This window comes from Nanorana parkeri, unplaced genomic scaffold (assembly GCF_000935625.1).
Source record: "Nanorana parkeri isolate BGI_ZX_2015 unplaced genomic scaffold, ASM93562v1 scaffold792, whole genome shotgun sequence".
Lineage (NCBI taxonomy): Eukaryota > Metazoa > Chordata > Amphibia > Anura > Dicroglossidae > Nanorana > Nanorana parkeri.
This window is the reverse complement of record NW_017307060.1, coordinates 216,114-238,845: the sequence shown is the minus strand read 5'-3', so window position 1 is coordinate 238,845 and position 22,732 is coordinate 216,114. Positions and strand designations below refer to the sequence as shown.

At 39.4% G+C, this 22,732-nt stretch overlaps 1 protein-coding gene across 1 annotated transcript in view; it reads right to left on the bottom strand.

Moving 5' to 3' along the window:
* Positions 1 to 22,732, bottom strand: part of LOC108793933 (mucin-2-like) — a 147,204-nt gene that overhangs the window by 49,430 nt on the left and 75,042 nt on the right. The window contains exons 33-43 of the mRNA XM_018564895.1: positions 15,099 to 15,503; positions 14,406 to 14,513; positions 11,820 to 12,224; positions 10,959 to 11,084; positions 9,632 to 9,766; positions 8,503 to 8,631; positions 7,941 to 8,078; positions 6,931 to 7,017; positions 5,115 to 5,237; positions 4,353 to 4,757; positions 2,879 to 3,094 (exon numbers count right to left, since the gene is read on the bottom strand). Of these exons, the coding sequence (XP_018420397.1) occupies positions 2,879 to 3,094; positions 4,353 to 4,757; positions 5,115 to 5,237; positions 6,931 to 7,017; positions 7,941 to 8,078; positions 8,503 to 8,631; positions 9,632 to 9,766; positions 10,959 to 11,084; positions 11,820 to 12,224; positions 14,406 to 14,513; positions 15,099 to 15,503 (2,277 nt within the window). The remainder of the gene's footprint in view (positions 1 to 2,878; positions 3,095 to 4,352; positions 4,758 to 5,114; positions 5,238 to 6,930; positions 7,018 to 7,940; positions 8,079 to 8,502; positions 8,632 to 9,631; positions 9,767 to 10,958; positions 11,085 to 11,819; positions 12,225 to 14,405; positions 14,514 to 15,098; positions 15,504 to 22,732) is intronic.

Sequence of the window (22,732 nt, the reverse complement as noted above, 5' to 3'; positions counted from 1 at the left end):
GCCAATAGCAGATGAAGTTTGAAGACTTTCCCCACCTCCCATACAGACACCCAGCTGAAGGCATTTTTCTTTTTATTCATTGGTCAAACTTATAATCACGTTAGCTCCAATATTTAGTCTACCAGGTAAGAGGGTTGATAAGTGGACTTGCCCCAGTACGTGTCCCAGCCAAAATGGCGCTGGTTGTTTCTACTCTGCCACCTCCCTCACCTACTAAAGAAACAGCATTAGATGGAGATAAAGCCTGTATGGATGCTTCAGTAAGCAGGTGATTCCCTGCGTCAATAGTTAGACAAAATTGAAATACAGAAAAGCTCTCCACATGACCTCATGCCAAGTTATAGACTGCCTTACAAAGGAAATTTGCAGGGTATACCAGAGAATGGCTACTCTTGAGGAAGAGATGGAGGTTCTCTGCTTTACGTTGGATGCACATACTTTTCTGTGACATTTTTACACTATCTGCTTTACCTGAACCCTACCATTCATCCTTTACTGCAACTTTTTCCTACTCTGTCCCCCATACACCCTCTCCTTTGAGAGGGTCATGTGGTGCTCTCTCTAGTACCGCTCTTGCTCCTTGAATTTAAAAAAACGCCATCCACCATCATTCCATTACTGAACAAAAAAGGGGCATTAGCCTTTTGCTCATTTTGCACCCTATGAGCAGACATTGGTTGCCTGCAGGAAATTCATTTATCTATTATACCAGCATTCAAATACTTTAGTACAACATTCCAACAATTTTTTCTTGCTAATGACAGAATGAAACATAGAAGATTCTTTTAGGTTTCTCAAGTTCTGCTTATTTTATTGTAAAAAAAATATTGCAGATCCAACAGGTAACTATTTGATATTGCAGGGCCTACGGCAGGATACTGAAAATACATTTTTTGTTACTATGCTCTTTCTCTAGGATTGACCATATTTTTATTACTCACTCCATTCTGCCACTATGATTTAGTTGCAGATATAGCATATCCCATGGTCAGACCATAGTGCAACCAACCACTAACTCTACCCATTGATAAGAACTGGGACACATCCTGGACCTTGAATGAATTCCTTCTTTCTAAAACAAACTTTTGCTTTACAATTCAGTGCTTTCTGAATGTATTCATGTCAACTCTACCCCAGAGGTCACTCACATTACTCTCTTAGGAGTGCATAAACCCTCTGTCCACCCAACTGCCACTTATAGACAGGTGCTAGACAAAATCAGATTAGAATTGGACACATTACTAACAGATATAGCTGAAAAACAACTCAGAAGAGTTAAATATACATTCTATATCAAGGGAGACAAAGAAACTCAGCAGGCAATGACATACAAGTAATCAAGTTAAAATTCTGTGTGAATTTCATCACTATACCTCAATCCCCTATTCAGCCACCAATGTTTCTCAGCTGCACAGGCTGACAAGTTGTTTGAACAAATTTCTCTACCCAGACTCTCAGATACCACTTGGGAAATACTAGAGCAATCCCTAACAGCAAAGGAAATATTCCAGGTCATCAAACAAATGAAAACAAGTATCAGGGCCTTGATGGCCTCATGGCAGGCTACCATAACATATTTGCAATACAAGTAGCCCCTCTCTTACCAAGAGCTTTAACAGCATATTCAATAGACACAATTTTAGGACTGAAACTCTGACTGTTATCATATAATCTACAGGCTCGTTTCACTCCTGAACCTAGACATTTAGTTGTTAGCTTAAGTCTTGGCCAGAAGAGAAATGTAACAATTTCCATGTGAATATTTCATATTTTCATATGAATCACTTACAATGAGAAGCTGGCAAGCTTCAAACAAGAAGCAGCTTTATCCAGCTCTTTAAACATACAGAAATAAAACCAAAACTTAATTCCATGTTTGCCAGAATCTCCACTTTTCTGCTCTAGTGCAGATCTACTACACTATAGCGTGATCTCTTAGGATAGGATCTTATTCTAAGAGATCACGCTATAGTGCAGTGGATATGTGAACTGGTATCGTTCTTCGCTATTAACTACATTACTTAATTTGGAACTTTCACCCACATGTGGGAAAAACATTATGTGACCATGCTAAATTAGCGTTAGACATGGTTCACTAAATAAGGTGATATTTATTCCTTATGGGTAAATGACACATCTGGAAGTACCTGCTCTTCTCTTGTGGAGTCAAAGCACTTTGGGATTCATATCTGTTTTTTGTGCACACATTTAAACAAAAGAATTTGTTTTGAATTGGAAATCACCTCGACGCTATCATATATAATTTATTTTGTTACATTTTTACACACAGTGTTGGCTGTTTAAGTGCTATCTCTTAGGCCTTGTTCACACCAGACACAGTGTTTTCCAGCCCGATTCTGGCCAGAACGCACTGGATCGTTTTGAGGCCATTGAAGTGATTGCCACCATAGCCACGCCCTCCGGCCACAATGCGATCGGCCACACAGGAACACAAGGCACATTATGCCTGCGGTCCGGTCCGGTCTGAACAAAATGCTGCAAGCACTATTTTGTTTGGACCGGACCACAGGCATAATGTGCCTTGCGTTCCCGTGTGGCCGGTCGCATTGCAGCAGGAGGGCGTGGCTACAGTGTCATTCACTTCAATGGACCGCCACACCCCCTCCTGCCCCACAACATAGTGAGCTAGCCGCAAAGCGATGCATTGCGTTCTGGCCAGGATCGGGCCGGAACGCACTGTGTCAGGTGTGAACGAGGCCTCAGTATATTGTTGTATTATAGTAATTCTCATTTTGTAGTTTGTTTGTTTTTTCACTTGTTTGTGTGTGGTGACACTTGTTCATTCAGCACTTAATATATTTGACACTGTTGTGTTATATTAAATGTTACTGTGAAGACTAATACGCTGTCAACTCACATGAAGGTGGAGTTGTGGTAACAAATGTAGTAGTAGTAGTCCCTGTAGTAGTAGTTGTAGTAGTAGGTGTACTCTCTGTAGTAGGTGTACTCTCTGTAGTAGTTGGCTCTGTAACAGTTGTAGTCTCAGTTGTGGTGGTTGTTGTCTCTGGTGTTGCCTCAGTTGTGGTGGTTGTTGTCTCTGGTGTTGTCTCAGTTGTAGTGGTGGTTGTCTCAGCTGTGGAATATAGGAAGTTAAGGTTAGAAAGTAATCAGAGAGAGGGCACTAGCAGACTTTATTTCAGATCAAATGTAACATACATAATGTCACATCACAATCGTAACACATAAGCATAACTTCATTGCCCTTATACAAGCTCTGATTGGAGCAGTTTGAAACTTCTAGTGATACTAAACTCAGGAGTTAAAACTTATAAAAGCATTAAAGTACCCTAACTATTACCAAGAATGTAGCTTGTTGCTGGTGTCTCAGTCTTGTGTATCAGTCAACTGCAGATTATCAAATCAGTTCTGAATTCATGCTTTCCGCACCATTTCAGAGATGATTTGAGGATCTACAGCTGACTGATACACAAATAAGCTACAGTTTTGTTAATAGTTAGAGTACTTGAATACATTTTTAAGATTTAAATTCTGAGTTTAGTGTCTCTTTAAAAAAAAAAGGCTCCAGTTGGTGCATGGAGTGGCAGAATTATTTAGCACAGATATGGAAAACAGCTAACTGAAAAAATATGCACTGACCAAAGAGAGAGAATAATATCACTATATAATCTAGGCCAATGAATTTCATTAATGGCAACACATTCATGTATTTCATGAAATTTATAACAAAAGAAAATGTAGTTTTCTTTTGATGCTATTTAGTTGTCTAAGATATGATATTAAGCAACAAAAATGAGATATTTTATTTAATTTTCAAGGAAAAAATGATATTTTCCCTGCTAATATTTCATATTTATCACTTACAATGACCAAGTGGCAAGCATCAAACAAGCTGCAGCTTCGTGCAGCTCTTTAGAAATGCAGATTGAAACCTAAACTGGTAGAAGAATTTCCACTTTCACTTAAGTGTTGTCTATCAGTTTCACAATGCAATATTTTCTTCTAAGTTCAGGCACTTCTGGTATGCCATATCTTGTACAGGCATTTTTCATCCTTTGAACAGTTCCATCTGTTTAAACAAGAGGTCAGTCCACCCAACTGTAAGTACCTTAGTTATACATTAATCTTGCTTCAATGGTCATTACCTCTCAGTCTGCCCCCTACTCTTCTTCCAGTTTTAAATGTCTAGGTTGTTTGGTGATTTTGTGCCCTAATGTATAAATATTACATCACTCTGTGGTGTCCTTCATTTTTCCCACCGTAATTGGAATAGTAGTCTGTGAACATCACCCCCCACTGAGTACAGCAGTTTGGAACTTAAAAAGGCTTGTTTTCTCTCAAATTAGGTAATAGTTCAGTAGCTCTGAACTTACTTGGTATTGGTGATGTAGTCACTGATGTTGTTGTTGTGGTCTTTGTAGTGGTTGGTGTAGTTACAGTGGTGGTTGATAGTGTAGTCTCAGGTGTTGTTATACAATAATTGCAGCAGTAGACACTGATCTCATAATTATAGCACACTGGCATGAATCCAGTCTGGTCTTTGTTGTGACACACCAAGCCAGTGGAGACATCACAGGTCACTATCTGGCCCACCTCTTCCAGTGGTATATCTGGGAATTTCTGTGCTCTGCAGGAAATGTTCTCTGGCTTATCGCACACTTCAAAATTTTCCTTTCTGATGTTCTCATAAGTCTCATAATCTCCCCCATTTGGTTCATATTTAGGGTATGACACATCAAACCACTGTGACCATGAGCAGACATCAATACAGGTAGATGCTGAAAAATAGATCATGATGATGTAATTACAGTTGAATCTTTACAACATTGTCTAATCTTGTAGAAAATTTAGCAGCTGCATTAGCACATATAGCCCTTATAGAGATAAAGAGAAGTTTTTTACCAAATGGGCAACTTTTGTTAGTTTAGCTTTGTTGATTTAAGAAAATATAATATATAAAAGTATGTTAGAGAATGAAATTAATATGATAATAATAATTAAATAAACTATAGACCTTGTTGTGCATATATCATCTACATGAGAATGTTTTTACCAAAAGGGCAAGTTTAGTTGATTTAAGAAAAGAAAATATAATAATATTATTTATATTAATATTTAATATTAAATAAACTCACATGAAGGTGAAGTTGTGGTAACTGGTACAGTAGTTGTAGTACTCCCTGTAGTAGTAGGTGTACTCTCTGAAGTAGTTGGCTCTGTAACAGTTGTAGCCTCAGTTGTAGTGGTGGTTGTCTCAGCTGTGAAATATAGACAGATCTGGTTAGAAAATAACCAGCCAGATGGCACTAGCAGACTTTATTACAGACCAAATGTAAAACATAAACATAATGTTATATCACAGATTAAACACATGAGCATAACTTCATTCTGGAAGTAATATCATATACTAAAGCAGTGCAAACATCAAATGTCAATGTCTCAGGAAACCAATATGCTCTTTCCCATGAAGAATAACAGTTGCTGTCCTAATTATGAACATTCTTTACAATAGGCACAGAATAGGAAACTGCAAATCTGAACATGGTCCTTATATGAGCTCTGGTTAGAACAGTTTGAAATGTAAAAAAAGGCTTTTTTACTTTTGACTCCAGTTGGTGCATGAAGTGGCAGGAAAGCAAAGGGAAATAGGACATAGGGCCATTTGTAACTGCATCTGTTGCTTTGCCCTGCACAAGCAAAACACAGGACGCCTTCAAATTGGAAGGTAAGTGTGGTTAGTCTGAATTGTTTTAAAATATCTCTGTTTCAATTCCTGCTTTCTATCATTCTAATATCTACCTTTGCTGTGCTTTGCACCCATAGAACTGAATCTTTAACACAAAAGGAAAAAAGTGGAGGATCGAAAGAAACAGAATTATTAGCACAGATATGGAAAACAGCTAACTGAATTTTGATGGATACAGTGTATCGTTTTCTTCAGCTCTTTCTATAGTTGTTCTGTAAACAAATCTGAATAGAGAGCAGGTAGAAAACACATACTTCAGCGTGAATCACAGAGGTGCATCACACCCCTGATTAAGTTTTTTTCTTGCTATTGAAACACTTATGATTTCGGACTATAATGCTTCATTTTATTTTGTTTTTATCAATTTTATAAATGCTCTATTTGCCTTCCCTTACATTTTTTTTGGATGACCGGAGTTTTGAACGGACATTTTGTTTCAGCTGGATGCCGGCTTAGTTCGGCCTATGGAGCTACCTAGTGGAGTGTTTTATTGCAGCTTGATTGTGACAAACTGCCAGGAGGAAATTACTAATCCAAACCATGAAAGGAGAGAGCTATCATAAATTGACTGCCCTTTGGAGATAACTGGGAGCTACTGTTGCCAGTGAATCCACCATTGTCAATGGAAGACACAGGTGGGGATAAATATCACTAAGCGAGACCTGACCTCTTTTGATCTGTGGGGTCAGTGGATCTGAGGAGTGTCCTGGTTGTCTTCATAGACTGGATCTGATGAGGATTGATGTTTATATTTTAAAAGAGAGGATACTATTGGCATTTCAATCATTGCATTTTTCATTACTGTGGATCACACCCGTACACCTGCCCAGAGCTCGCCCTAAATAAAGAGAATGATGCAACCATGTTCCAGTATCTGGAGGCACAACTTCACTTTAAACAAGAGAGGGCAGTGCAGCTTCTTACTGCAAAAATAGCCTTCTCAATAGTCTTCTACTATGGCAGGTAGCTTTAACCCTCAACGAAGGTAGTGTCTGAAAATGGTCCACAGATAATAGAATGTAGCACAATCCATCCAACAACATGTTATCTAATGTCTGTGGATACCTGTAAGAGATGGTTGGCAGGGAGGGCTTTCCCTCTATGACTCTCTCATTGAGTTTTTGTTTAAACCCCCTCTAAAAGCTGCCAGTAGAACAGCTTGTCTTAATGATTTAGCAGTGAAGACTACTATGCTATCAACTCACATGAAGGTGGAGATGTTGTAACATATGTAGTAGTAGGCTCTGTAACAGTTGTAGGTGTTGAAGTCTCAATTGTGGTGGTTGTCTCAGCTGTGGAATATAGATCAATATTGTTAGAGCTTAATCAGACAGATGGCACTGGCAGACTTTAATCTCATATCAAATGTAACATAAACATAATGTCTTATGACAATCTCTCATATGCAGTCGTATGCACAGTAGGGAAATACCATCCCTATCTGTGTCTTAAATAAACAAAGGGAAATTGAATCACAGTGGCTTTCAGTATGTGGGCTCAGTGATATTTCAAACAAAGCCACAGAGAGGGAAAGTACTTCCCCTCTGTGTGTAAATATACTCACATGGTGAGAGTCTCTGTCACATTCAGCAGCGGCTTTCAAGGATTAGTAAAATTGCAGCTGCCTGCCCGCTGCTTTGTTTATATAAGACACAGCCATGAAATGTAATTCCCTGTTGTGTATATGAGCCTGCATAAAGAGAGCTTGGCTCTTACTATGCAGGCTAACTTACACACAGCAGGTAAGTACATTTTCTGTTTGTGCCTTTGTGTGAAGTAAGACTGATCCCGCACAGTGAGATCCACTGTCATTTAACAGCAGCTCTCACAGATTAGTAAAAAATGCAGCTGCCTTGTTTATGTAAGGCATAGACAGATAATTTACTTCCCCGCTATATGTATGAGCTCACAATCTAAATAGACATGCCCCCCTACATATGAAACACACTCCCTCCACCTACATAGACACACCCCTTGCTACAGTGAAGGGGGAATGAATGAGGCTGTGCAGTCACATGACCACCAATTAAACATTATAAAATAGTTAACTAAGCTTAATGTTAGAAAAGAGTTTCACATGTTTAAAGCCACAAAATGGTATTTACTACATTACAATAGCCTTTTTGTTGTATGTTCACAGCTACTTTAAATGCTACCATTAGAACAGCTTGTCCTGAAAATAGACATGATTTTATGATTTACACTCTCAACTCACAGAAAGGTGGAGATGTGGTAACAGATGTAGTAGTTGTACTTTCTGTAGTAGTAGTTGTAGTAGTAGTTGTACTCTCTGTAGTAGTAGGCTCTCTAACAGTTGTAGGTGTTGTAGTCTCAGGTGTGGTGGTTGTCTCAGCTGTGGAATATAGATAGTTGGTTAGAAAGTAACCATAGACCAGCAATTAATTTGTATCATAGACCTATGAGAGAAGGCAGTGCAGCTTCAAACTGTGCAAATAGTCTTCTCACCAGCTTATTGGACAGGGAAACAACAGCAGTTAGAAATGGTTCTCTAGTATGTCATGTTGCTTTACCACGCAGCAATGGTAGTGTCTGAAAATGGTTTTCAGATGATAGATTGTAGTGTAATCCATCCAACAACATGTCATCTAATGCCTGTGGCTACCTGTAACAGATGGTTAACAGGGAGGGCTTCCCCTCCATCATTCTATGATGGAATTTTTTTTAATCTTCCTTAAATACTACCAGTAGAACAACTTGTCCTGAAAAATTAAAATGTGCTTATGATTTACCAGTAAAGACTAACACACTCAACTCACATGAAGGTGGAGATGTGGTAACAGGTGTAGTAGTACTCTCTGTAGTAGTAGTAGTAGTTGTACTCTGTGTAGTAATAGGCAGTGTAACAGTTGTTGGTGGTGTAGTCTCAGTTGCGGTGGTTGTCTCAGCTGTGGAATATAGATAGCTATGGTTAGAGAGACAGATGGCACCAGCAGACTTTATTTTAATATCAAATGTAATATAAATATAATGGCATATCATAGTTGTAGCACATGAGCATAACTTCATTCTGGAAGTATTATTATACACTAAAGCAGAAGAAACATCACAGGTCAATGGCTCAGGAACTAAAAAAAATATGCACCAACATAACATAATAATGTCACCATAACCTAAACCACAAATGGACAGAAGTGTCAAAAGGCTCTGAGCTACCTTGAGGAAGGGGGGCCCTGTGTTCCATTCCTAAATATCTCTCTGTCCCACACTCTACTGAATTATAATTTTCCCATAATCATGAACCCAGAATTGTATTAATGGCAGCACATTCATGTATTTCATGTAATACATAACAAAAAGTTTTGTTTTCTTTTTTCAAACCATTTACTTAGCTAGCTTGGCCCTTCAAAATATATTACTTTTTTTTAAATTCCCCGCCATATATAAATAGTTTTTTTAATATATATATTTCCATAACTAAACTATTATATCAAGAAACAAAGACATACAAATTGTATTTCATTTATCGAAGGAAATATGACATTTTCATGTGAATATTTCTTTTTTTTCTTTTGTTTTAAAAAAAGTTTTTTTTGAAGAGTTAGAAAATTTTCAACAAACATGGGACTAGCAATTAATTTGTATCATAGCTCTATGAGAGAAGGCAGTGCAGCTTCAAACTGTGCACACAGTCTTCTCAGCAGCTTATCGGATGGGAAACAACAGCAGTTACAAATTGTTTTCTATTATGTCATGTAGCTTTATCCCTCAACAAAGGTAGTCTGTAGGTTCCTGTAACACATGGTTAGCAAGAAGGGCCTGCCCTCCATCATTCTATGATGGAGTTTTTGTTTTAATCTTCTTTAAATCCTACTAGTAGAACAACTTGTCCTAAAAATAAAAAAAGTTTATGATTTACTAGTGAAGACTAACAAACTGTCAACTCACATGAAGGTGGAGATGTGGTAACAGATGTAGTAGTAGTAGTACTCTCTGTAGTAGTAGCTGTACTCTGTGTAGTAGTACTAGTAGGTTCTGTAACAGTTGTAGGTAGTGTAGTCTCAGTTGTGGTGGTTGTCTCAGCTGTGGAATATAGATCGCTATGGTTAGAGTGTAATCAGACAGATGGCACCAGCAGACTTTAAATTCAGATCCAATGTAACATAAACATGATGTCATATCATAATTGTAACACATGAGCATAACTTCATTCTGGAAGTCATATCATATGCTATAGCAGTGAAAATATTACAGGTTAATGTCTTAGGAAACAAATGTAGTCTTTACCATGAAGCATAAAACTTGCTCCTCTAATTGTGAAAATGAATTACAATAAGCAAAGAATAGGAAATGAGTCTCCGAGCCCCTGTCCTTATGCAAGTTATGCCTAGAGCAGTTTAGAACTTTAGAAAAAGGTGTTTTCTCTTTACTCTTGTGAGTGCATGGAGTGGCAGGAAAGCAAAAAGGAAGAAGGACATGTAGCTAGATTTTAACGGCACCTGTTTCTTTGTCCTGCGCGAGCAAAGCATAGGATCCCTTCAAATTGGAATGTGAGTGTGGTTAGTCAATATTTTTAATGCTATATCCATGCTTCCATTCCTGCTTTCTATCATTCTAATATGTATCCTTACTCTGTTTGCACCCATAGAAATGAACATTTGACACAAAAAGAAGAAGCTGTAGGATGGCAAGAACCAGAAGTATTTAGCACAGATATGGAAAATAGTTAAATAAAAGAATGCACTGACCTAAGAGAATAATGTCACCCTAATCTTAATCACAAATGGTCAGAAGCAACAAAAGGCTCTGAGCTATCTTGAGGAAGGGGGAGGGGCTGTGTTCTATTCCTAAATACCTCTCTGTCCCACACCCTACTTAATTAAAATTTTCCCAGAATCATGAACCCAGAATTGCATTCATTTATTTCATGTAACAATTTTTTTTTCTTTTCTATAACATTTACTTGGCTAGCTTGGCACTTCAAATTATATTACTTTTTTAAATTCACTACCATCCATAAATTGTTTTTTTTTAGTTGTTTTCATAACTGAACTATTAAAGCAGATCAATTAAATTTGTTTTAAGTAAAAGTTTTTTGAAAAATTAGAAAATTTCCAACGAACAGTCACATGAGACCAGCAATCAATTTGCATCATAGACATAGACCTAGCAACATCAGGCTGGTTGGTTTTAATCCTACCAATAGAACACCATTTCCTGAAAATAGAAACTCTTTTATGATTTCCCAGTGTAGACTGATACACTCTCAACTCACATGAAGGTGGAGATGTGGTAAAAGATGTACTAGTACTACTCTCTGTAGTAGTTGTAGGTTCTGTAACTGTTGTAGGTGTTGTAGTCTCAGTTGTGGTTGTTGTTGTCTCTGGTGTTGTTGACTCAGCTGTGGAGTATAGATAGCTGCAGTTAGAAAGTAATCAGACAGATGGCAATAGCAGACTTTAATTTTGTATTGAACGTAACACAAAAGATAATGTCATATCATACTTGTAACACATGAGTATAACTTTATTCTGAAACTAATATCATATACCAAAGCAGTGGAAACATCATAGGTCAATGGGGGTGATTTACTAACCTAAACACACGCATGCACTAGGTGCGTGTGATTTTTACAAACCAAAACGTATTTATCAACCAAAAAGTCTCTAAAAGCATATTTCCACTAATGCCATATATGGAAAAATCATGCACATGATGCATATATAATGCTGCTTCACAGTTTAGACAAAAATGGTTAGCTCCTGCATTTACATTCCTGCATTCATCAACGCAAGCAACACAATGTAGAGCTAATTTACACAACATCACCTTGCAATTCATGCAGGGCTTTGCACAACACACCTGCTGGGTGTGTACACACTACAAAGGTGTCTAGATTCCACCAATAGATCATGCTGGGAGGGAACACACTACAGAGGTGTATACTTGTTCGTGGCGTGTTTATAAGGTTAGTAAATCAACCCCAATGTCTCAGGAAACCAATATATTATTTTCTATGAAGCATAATACTTGCTCCCTAACCTGTGAAAATTCATTACAATAGGCACAGCATAGAAAACCGAGTCTCTAAACGTGTCCCCTATAATAGGCAATATTTTGGTAGCTCTGAACTTACTTGGTATTGGTGATGTAGTCACTGATGTTGTTGTTGTGGTCTTTGTAGTGGTTGGTGTAGTTACAGTGGTGGTTGATGGTGTAGTCTCAGGTGGTGTTATACAATAATTGCAGCAGTAGACACTGATCTCATAATTATAGCACACTGGCATGAATCCAGTCTGGTCTTTGTTGTGACACACTAAGCCAGTGGAGACATCACAGGTCACTATCTGGCCCACCTCTTCCAGTGGTATATCTGGGAATTTCTGTGCTCTGCAGGAAATGTTCTCTGGCTTATCGCACACTTCAAAATGTTCCTTTCTGATGTTCTCATAAGTCTCATAATCCCCTCCATTTGGTTCATATTTAGGGTATGACACATCAAACCACTGTGACCATGAGCAGACATCAATACAGGTAGATGCTGAAAAATAGATCATGATTATGTAATTATAGTTATGTCTTAACAACATTACAACAAATGGCTAATCATAGGAAGGCAGTAATCAGCTCACTTGGCTAGTGCAATATCATGAGTGAATGGACCTTGCATAGATGTGATGGCATCAGTGGGGCTTAGACAGCCAGAGCCTGGGGAAAAAGCGGCTGCAGGGACTGGTCTAGCAGCCAGGCAGTATTGAGGCTCAGGTAAGTATATTTTCTTTATTTTTGCCCCTAGGTTAAACTAGGCAGTTAACCCTTCCAGTGTAGGGGTAGCCCCACTGCAAGAGTTAACTTTTCAAATTCCTGGAGTTCCTCTTTAAATATTTAAGTGAACATTTCTTTGCAGGGCAGAAAATACACAGCAAGGATGTAAATTATTGTCTATTGCAGAAATCTTATTTGTGTGAAAACCAACTGTAACCATAAACTTTGTTAGATTAAATACAGCAAGGAAGGCTTAGAAACTACATCCCACTTCAGAAACTCACCTTACCTGCACACTCTCACCACTCCATTTGGCATGAAAATAGCTCTTCTTTCCACATTACAGCTGCCAGTGCCTGTTTATCATCTTCAGAATACAATACTTCCTTCTAAGTTCAGACACTTCCGATATACCCTAAATCTTGTACAGACATAATTTCTCTACTTGACAGTTCCACCTTTATAAACAATCTTTCTTTTTTAAGAAGTCAGTCTCCTAAGTATCTTAGTTTTAAATGAATCATAGCCCCAATGGTCATTACCCCTTAGTATGCTTCTTCTTCTTCCAGTTTCAAGTGTCCTGATTGTTTGTTGATTTCATGCTCCAATGTGTGAATATTACATACTGTAATAATGGGTGTCTCATTTAACCCACCATTCTTTTAGGTAAACTGATTGGGTGAATATCCATCTGCTTTATGTCAAACAGATCTTACTTGTTGAAATTTAACAGATTATAGTATTTTTAGTTCACATTCTTTGGAGCTCAAATGGTGGCAGAACAGAACCAAAAGGGGAAAACCTTACTCTATATTTCTTGTATGTTCTTATTCACACAGCATACAAAAAACATATTGTTTAAGTACATTTCTTATCTTTTAGAGGCTTCTTTGGTTAAGGCCTTTGCACAGATTGCAAGCTACTTTGAGCAGTTTGATAGTGAAAATAGAGGGTCAAACTGAGGTACAGACTGAGAATCCTCTCATTGAAATGACACTAAACTCAGGAGTTAAATCTTATAAAATGCATGAAAGTACTCTAACTATTAATGAAAATGTAGCTTATTTGTGTACCACTTGGTTGTAGATCCTCAAATCATCTCTGAATTTGTGCTGACACTGTCCTTCCTTCTGGAGGTTGGCTGCTTTTGTTCCCCTTGGTCCTTGTGAGCATTGTAAAGTAGCCACTGCTCCAAGCTCACTCACATGATGGACTACAATCTCACATTTCCATTTAGTTTACTAATTTGTAGTGTGATTGTAGTCCATCACGGGAGTGAGCTTGAAGCGGTGGCTACTTTACAACACATACAGGGACCATGGGGAACAAAAGTAGCCACCCTCCAGAAGGAAGGAAAGTGTCAGCATGAATTCAGAGATAATTTAAAGATCTACAACCGAGTAATACACAAATAAACTACATTTTTGTTAATAGTTAGGGCACTGTAGTGCATTTTTAAGATTTAACTCCTGAAGTTTCACTTTAACATCCAATGCTTCTGAGTCTTTAACCCTTTGTTAAGGCAGACTGTGCCCACATCTAGTTTTTAACTAGGAATCAAATCTGCCAGCACAGTAAAGACAGGGTTAAATAGAATAAATATAACTTCCCACAGCCCCAGCCAAAACATTACATAGATGAAAGCCCCCTCCTATATATTAACAGATGTGAAAGTTAGGTAGGATTTTTAAGCACTTAAAAATGTAAGCAGGCATTTTTCTATTTTTTTTTTAAGTTATGCAATGTGAATGCAAACTTGTAACAAATATAAAGTAGGTATTATCCCAATTTGGCTACAAAAGTGGAAATACACTTGCAGGTACACCAGGAGTGGCTAGATGTTCTGTAAACAGATCTGATTAGCAAGGAGGAAGATTGCATATCCTCTTTAAATTCTACCAGTTAAAAAACTTGTCCTGATGATTTACTAGTGAAGATTAATACACTCTCAACTTACATGATGGTGTTGGTGTGGTCACAGGTGTAGTAGTAGTAGTAGTTGTACTCTCTGTAGTAGTTGGCTCTGTGACAGTTGTAGTCTCAGTTGTAGTGGTTGTTGTCTCGGCTGTGAAATATAGACAGCTATGGTTAGAAAGCAATTAGACAGATGGCACTAGCAGACTTTATTTCAGACCAAATGTAAACAATTAACATAATGTCATATTATAGTTGTAACACTTGAGCATAACTTTATTCTGGAACTAATATCATATATCGTAGCAGTGGAAACATCACAAGTCAATGTTCCAGGAAACCAATGTATTCTTTTTGATAGAGCGCAATGCTTTCTCCCCAAATTGTAAGAATTTATTTCAACAGAGTAAGAAAACGCATCTCTGAACATTAACCGCAGGCATAGGCAACTTACTTGGTGTTGTAGACTTTGTAGTGGTTGGTGTTGTAGTCTCAGGTACACAATAATTGCAGCAGTAGCCCCCTACTCTTCTTCCAGTTTTAAATGTCTAGGTTGTTTGGTGATTTTGTGCCCTAATGTATAAATATTACATCACTCTGTGGTGTCCTTCATTTTTCCCACCGTAATTGGAATAGTAGTCTGTGAACATCACCCCCCACTGAGTACAGCAGTTTGGAACTTAAAAAGGCTTGTTTTCTCTCAAATTAGGTAATAGTTTGGTAGCTCTGAACTTACTTGGTATTGGTGATGTAGTCACTGATGTTGTTGTTGTGGTCTTTGTAGTGGTTGGTGTAGTTACAGTGGTGGTTGATAGTGTAGTCTCAGGTGTTGTTATACAATAATTGCAGCAGTAGACACTGATCTCATAATTATAGCACACTGGCATGAATCCAGTCTGGTCTTTGTTGTGACACACTAAGCCAGTGGAGACATCACAGGTCACTATCTGGCCCACCTCTTCCAGTGGTATATCTGGGAATTTCTGTGCTCTGCAGGAAATGTTCTCTGGCTTATCACACACTTCAAAATTTTCTTTTCTGATGTTCTCATAAATCTCATAATCCCCTCCATTTGGTTCATATTTAGGGTATGACACATCAAACCACTGTGACCATGAGCAGGTATCAATACAGGTAGTTCCTGAAACACAGATGATGATAATGTTTTTACAACATTAGTTAATCTTGTAGAACATGTAGTAGCTGTTTAAGCTGAGAAACACCAATTAGAGATTTTAAAAAGGATTTCTACCTAATAAGAAAATATTTCTGATTTAAATGCACTCTGGAATACCAGCTCTGATCTTAGTAAATTGACAAAAGGAAAATTCACACTGAATTATTGTAGTACATCAATATGGAAACATGATGATCAAGACCATTAACCCCTTTGTGACGGGAGATGTACACTGTACGTCCTGATACCAAGTGCCTATATGACTGGCCACGTACACTGTACGTGACCAGTTATTTGAGGCTCTGTAATGCTGGTACCCACTGATTCTCAGCGGTTACCATTAATTAATGAATGCCTCAGTAGAAAGAATGATAAAAGAATGAAGCCGTTACATACAAATACCGGATCGCTAATTAGATAGCAGAGAGGTAGCAGAGTGAGTCACCTCTCTGCTATTCGTTTTGACAGCTCCATAGACTGGCCCGATGTCTATGAAGCTGTGTAATACATTTCAGGCACAGAGATACATTGTAACATTGTGCCTGAAATGTATCACTTCTGATCGTCTGGGCACGATCAGAATCCTTTAGTGAGATCTGATTCTGACATGCTGTCAGGATCAGTCTCTAAGGTTATTATTAGCTGTTCCTATGTTTGGAGCAGCCTAATAATAACCAACATTTAAAAAAAAGTTTATTTATCAAGCAGTTATATTGACTGCTTGATATAAACTGACAAAAAAAGTCTAAAAAAAATTAAGAAAATAAAGATTATATATAAATATATTTGTTATACTATAATTATTAAACAATTCTAAAAAATAATAATAATCAAAACTTGTGAAAAAAGTGTTTTCTTTATATTTTTCCCTCATTTTTTTAAATATTGTATTCAAACTAAGTAAGGTGTTAGGTACACATGTTTGATATAATTATATAGCCCTATCTGTCCTCTAAAAAAACAATATATTATATGTGCGGGTGCACTTTGTAAAAAAGTATATTACTGCCATGGAAGAATCACACAGCAAAAATGTAAAAAGTGTGTCAGTCATTTACGAACAGAAACTGAAAACAAGCTCAGTCATGAAGGGGTTAAAAGGACATTATTTACAGAAAAATCAGCATTCAGTTAAAGAAAAATTGACCTAGTTTCTAAGAATAAGAGGAAGTTTGCTATGCACATATCTTCTCCACTTCCTTTCATCCTGCTTAAAAAAAAATGTAATCTATTGTAATTCCCAACTTCTGTATTACAAATCACTCATTAATCTGAACATCAGAATCTCTGATCAGAACAGTAGAAGAATTACTGCCATAGCAGCACATGTGGCCTTTCTAAGTGACATGTCATTAAAGATGAACTCCAGTTTTTTCAAATCAACCCTTGCAGTGGGGCTACCCCCCCCCCTCCCACCACCACCACCACCACCACCACTGCAAGGGTTAAGTACTCATTTTTGTCTAGGGACAAGAAGAAGAAGGAGATATACTCACCTGATCCTTGGTCAATCCGCAGTGGGGGTTGCTCCATTGCAAGGGTCAATTTGGAAACATTCTGGAGTCCCTTTCTCTACCACAAGCTTCCTTCTTGGTCCATGGCCTGCCATACCTATCTAAAATACAGTATGCACGAACAACGTGCACTGCACATACTTATATTGGTTAACATTGGGAACAAGCAGTGCTATTAATATTCTTATGTTAGGAGGGGACCTTGGAGTATGCAAGATACAACCCTTTCTCACTGTTGTGGACTTACACTGTTATTTTGACATGTTTTTTTTCAAAAATTCAGTTAATAATTACAAGTAGAAACATGCTCCTAATATATGGTCATAAACTCTATGGCACATCAACATATACTACTGTATATGGCTAAAAGTGTGTGAACACATAAACATCACACCTACATGAGCTTGTTCTGCAATGAAGGACTCCCAAATGGGATAAAAAAAGGGTATATTCACTAAGCTGCGGTAGGCAGCCGAGTGACCCACTGACGCTGTTCGGCTATTCACTTCAGGCTTGTACGGATGATTCCAGCCGTATATCGGCTGAAATCAGCCATACATCGGGTGGCTTTGTGTGGCTTCGGGTCAGCCGAACATGCTCAGCAGAAGTGCAGAAGGAGTTCGACTCAGCCGATCCAACATCTGGATCGGCTAATCCGAACCTCCGGCAGGCTACTCGCTGCTTTTCGGTCTATTCTTATAGATGCCGAACAGCAGTGAGTAGATAGCCAAATGCCACTGTAGGATCGAGCAGAACAGAAAAATTGTTAAAGAAGTAGAAAAAAATAGAAAATGATTATGCGGCGCTAGCAGTGACAGCTAGCTCCGCCCAACTGTGTTCTATTGGCCGGTGCGGTTCTGCTGCCGTCAAAAAATAAAAAAACGAAATACCCATAGGAAAGCATAGCTAGATTCCTATTGGCTATTTCACTTTGCAATAGCCAATAGCAAAGTAGCTATTGCACCCGCCCTCTGCTGCTGTCAATCACCAGACGGGCACCTGATGGAGAACTGCAGGTCCCCCCAGTTGGCTGCCGTCAGAAGAAATAAATAAATAAAAAAACGAGCAGGGAAAGGTTTACTCTGCTCGATCGAGCAGAGTGAACCTTTCTGTGAGAAAGTGTTTCTCTCCCGGGTGGCCGGGATCCTATTAGACTCCCAGATCGTCCGGGGGAGGAATGACAGATGCGTTCCTGGTTACCAGGTAACCAGAAACGACATCGGTCATTACACACTGAGAACACGGAGAGGCCACTCTCAGTGTGTAATGACAGCGTCCCCGGTCAGCTGGTAACCAGGGACGCTGATCTCTCTGCAAGTGGCCGGAGCCAGCCGTGACATGACGGCTGGCTCCGCCCAGCTGTTGGAAACAGGCTGTCGGCCAGCCAATGGCCGGCAATTCAGCCAGCTTCGGCTTTCAGCGTGGCTCAGTCGAGCCGAGGCATGTGCCTTCAGCTCGACTGAGCTGCTCAGCCAACTTCGGGAGCTGTACGGGCTATAGGGAATAGCCCGTACAGCAGCACTTCGGTTCTACTGAACCGAAGGGGTCCTGGGGCCGAAGCTAGCTGAAGGATCAGCCAAATCTACGGCTAGATCCTTCTGCAGCTTTGTGAATAGACCCCAAAGTGGAGGAAAGGTACAGGTGAGACCTATGTGTAAAACACCTATTAGAGTAATGCCTAATACAACATGCAGCCTTGTCTGCATCATCATGGTTACAGAACCTGTATAGGACATAATGATGAAATGAGCAGGACTGCATTGCTAAATTGCAAGAAAAAGCTGTAAGTGGTTAAACACTTAATAAAAAAGTTAGCAGTTAATAAATGCCATTGTGTCATTTCTGTCAATTTTGCTATTTAACTAGAAAAATTAGATATTGATGTTTTAGTTGCACAATTTGGTTATCTGGTTATGGAGCCTGCAGATCCACCTAAAAAAATCAATTCAATATCACTCTAATGTTATAATGTTAAACATTTAAAAAAAAGTTTTGTTTTCAAAGGTTTTAGAGGCAGATAATAAACTGGAAAATGGTCCCTAAAACAATGCAATGATTTCTGTTTGCATTTCATTTATTTACATACTTTGACGAAAGATACATATCAATTAAGTATAACTACAAAAAGACTTTGTTTCTTCAAAATCCTAAAGCCTAACTCCAGCCCAAATATAAATCTATTTAGTAGTTCATTAAAAGACAATGATAAAAGATTTTAAAGCAGCTTTTGCTGCATTATTCACCTTCAACATGGTGCCATTTACAGTAGTATTTTTTTTTCACCACTAGAAGTACTCAGTCTTCTGGGTTGAATTAGGAGCAGCATCATTCAACCCACTTCCTGCGAACCTAGGCTGCCATCCCCAGTTTGGGTATGGACACTGAAGTAGAATCAAGAAGGTGGGAACACCTAAGGTGACAGCTGTGAGCTGAGGCTATCCTCAGATCTGTTTCTGTTGAAGCTTCCTAAAACAGCAGGATGTGAAGCACCTCCATTGCAAGCAACCCATCCAGGTTTAGGTCATGCCTGGGCAAGAGCCATGGAGCCTGGTTGGCGCTTTGATTAAAAAAAAGTACCTGGTATGCTACAGTTAACTCTGCTGAGCCTAGAACATGTCCTTAACCACTTCACTACCACAAGTTATGTAGTCTAAAGCCATAAGATCACTTTTATGTAAAAGCTAAGGTTGTTTAAACTGTATATAAGCTTATTTAAACCGTTTAAGAGCAGGACTGGCTGGGTTCCCTAGGCGACACCTATAATGTGCATTTTTCGGGCGTGTATTTTGAGCGTTTTTGCGCTGAATCAGCTGCGACAATATTGTCAGGATCCAGAGCACCCCCAGGTGGTGCTGGAGCCAGGTCCTGCAGTTCCTGTGCTCGCCTGCGGGTGTCTCCAGCAGCCAGGGACTGTAAGGAACCTGCAGCTCCAGTACTCACCTGCGGGTGTGCCCCAGCTGTGACTGATCATCCCATCACCTGGTGCTTCCTGGGAGGGTATTTAGGCCCTACCTGCAGTCAGGAAGCTGGCTCAGTATTGCGTCGCCTGCACTTGACTGATTCCCATAAACCTGAACCCTGCTTCCTATCTGCAGACCTGTCACCGACCCGGCTTGTTACCCGACCACTCTCTTGGATCCTGTTCCTGTACCGTGCTGCTGCCCTCCTGTTAACGACCCGGCTTGTACCTGACCACTCTTCTTTTATCCTGAGGCCTGCCATATATCTGCAGGCCTGTTACCCCTCCTTGTTGCTTCACCCTGGCTGTAGGTGTGTTTGTCCCAATGGTGGGTTTATTACTTCACTGCTAAACCTGTGGGGGGTTGAGGGGATTTGTAGTTTTGTTGTTGTGTAGCAAATAAACTGTGTGCATAGAACCCTATCCTGTGTGGGCATATTAATTTGGTCATCCTGCGTGGGTACCTGCATGTGGTGTGAGGACGCCTGTGCATGGTACCCTGACAAATATGCCTAGGTGTGAATGGAGCATTAGGACATATATCTAGAATTCAGAAGTGGTTTAGAAGCACTCCAATTACAGTTGGCAAAAACAACATCTGTATGTATCTTCTTCAAGTCAACATTGCTCTGCCACAAAAGATTTATGTGAGTAGAGATTAAAAAAAGAACCACTTGTCTTTCTCATCCCACCCCCGTTACATTTTAGCATCACAGCTAGGGATGAGGTTTAGGTTTGCCACTATGAGTTTAAGGCGAATCCTGAAAATTCTGTCCAAGGGAATGTTTTGGTACATTTGTTGGCAGTTTTCTTAAATCATAATGCACTGCATGGCCTTTTAACTATGTCCAGGCTTAGAAGGGCCAATAATGGGGCTTTCGGATATGCCAGCCCCTTCACTATAAAAGACGGGGCACAGAGCCATAGGGGTTGATTTTCTAACCTTATAAACACGCCACGAACAAGTATACACCTCTGTAGTGTGTTCCCTCCCAGCATGATCTATTGGTGGAATCTAGACACCTTTGGTAGTGTGTACACACCCAGCAGGTGTGTTGTGCAAAGCCCTGTATGAATTGCAAGGTGATGTTGTGTAAATTAGCTCTACATTGTGTTGCTTGCGTTGATGAATGCAGGAATGTAAATGCATGAGCTAACCATTTTTGTCTAAACTGTGAAGCAGCATTATATATGCATCATGTGCATGATTTTTCCATATATGGCATTAGTGGAAATATGCTTGGAGACTTGCATGCTGCTATTAGAGCGGCGTGTAGCCTATGGCGCATGCTACATGACGCGCACGTACGTAAATACATAAAAACGCGCCATAACGGCGTGAAAATGTGACACGTTGCTCGTGTTTGGTTGATAAATACGTTTTGCTGTGTAAAAATGCACACGCACCTGGTGCATGCGTGTGTTTAGGTTAGTAAATCACCCCCATAGTGTCAGTGAACTAGAAGGTGTTGTGGGGAAAGCTGTCAAATTGCAAAGGGAGAGATTAGGATCAGTTAGGAAACTGTACTTTAATTCTGATTGCTAGCTGTTTGGGCAATCAAGCTCTTTTCTGTTCTTATTATGGAAGTTTTTTTTTTAACTTTGATTATATTGTAGCTGATTTGGTGTCAGCAGGTCACTTTTAACTGCTGTCCCATCCAGAGGAAGTGTTGCTCTTTTTTTTCTGCAAGGCTTCCCTTACAAAAATGGGGGTTTGCTTTAGGGGTGGTATTTTGGGCTTCATCTATTTTGGGGATATATTGGTTTAAATTTGATGTCGATAGAATATTTTATTTATTTTCTGCAAGTCTTCCCTTTTTGGGGGGTTTCGATTTATTTTGTGGGTTTTCAACATTTTATGTTGAAGGGACCTTTTTTTAGTCTGGGTGCATTATGCGGAACATTCACTTGTTACTGACCATATGTTCTTGGTACTTCTTTTTGGTCACAGTATGCTACAGCATTATTTAATAGAAAAAAAATGAAATGCACCTAAACCACCTCACATTATATCAGTCACATTTAATGCACCCCCCTATCCCCATAAATAAAATAAGAGTTAGGGATACACCAGTTAGGCATTTTATCCCTGACTAAAACTGTCCTGCTGCTGGTCAATTATCCTCTGCAGTATCTGAATTATTTTAGTAAATCCCCAGCCTGTACTCCTTGTCTCTATTAAATTTGGGTCTAGGCCTTGCTCATTACAATTGTTCTGCTACTGGAAAATTTTACACTACTGTATCATTTGCAGTCTCTTAGGGGTCTATTCACAAAGCTGCCGAGGGCAGCTGAGTGAATGACCGATCTGAAGTGAAGTGAGCCAAACACTGTTCGGCTATTCACTTCAGGCTGGTACGGCTAATTTCAGCCGTACATCGGCTGAAATCAGCCGTACATCGGCTTGCTTCATGTGGCTTCGGGTCGGCCGAACATGCTCAGCATGTTCGGCCGACCCAAAGTGCAGAAGGAGTTCGACTCAGCTGATCCAACATCTGGATCGGCTGAGCCGAACCTCCGGCAGGCTTCTCACTGCTGTTTGGGCTATTCTTAAAGATCCCGAACAGCAGTGAGTGAATAGCCGAATGCCACCGAGCGGCATTCGGCTCGGCTGTTCTGCTCGGTCCCTCAGAGGTACCGAGCAGAACAGAAAAACAGTGAAAAAAGTTTAAAAAGTAAATAGCAAACGATTGTGCGGAGCTAGCAGTGACAGCTAGCTC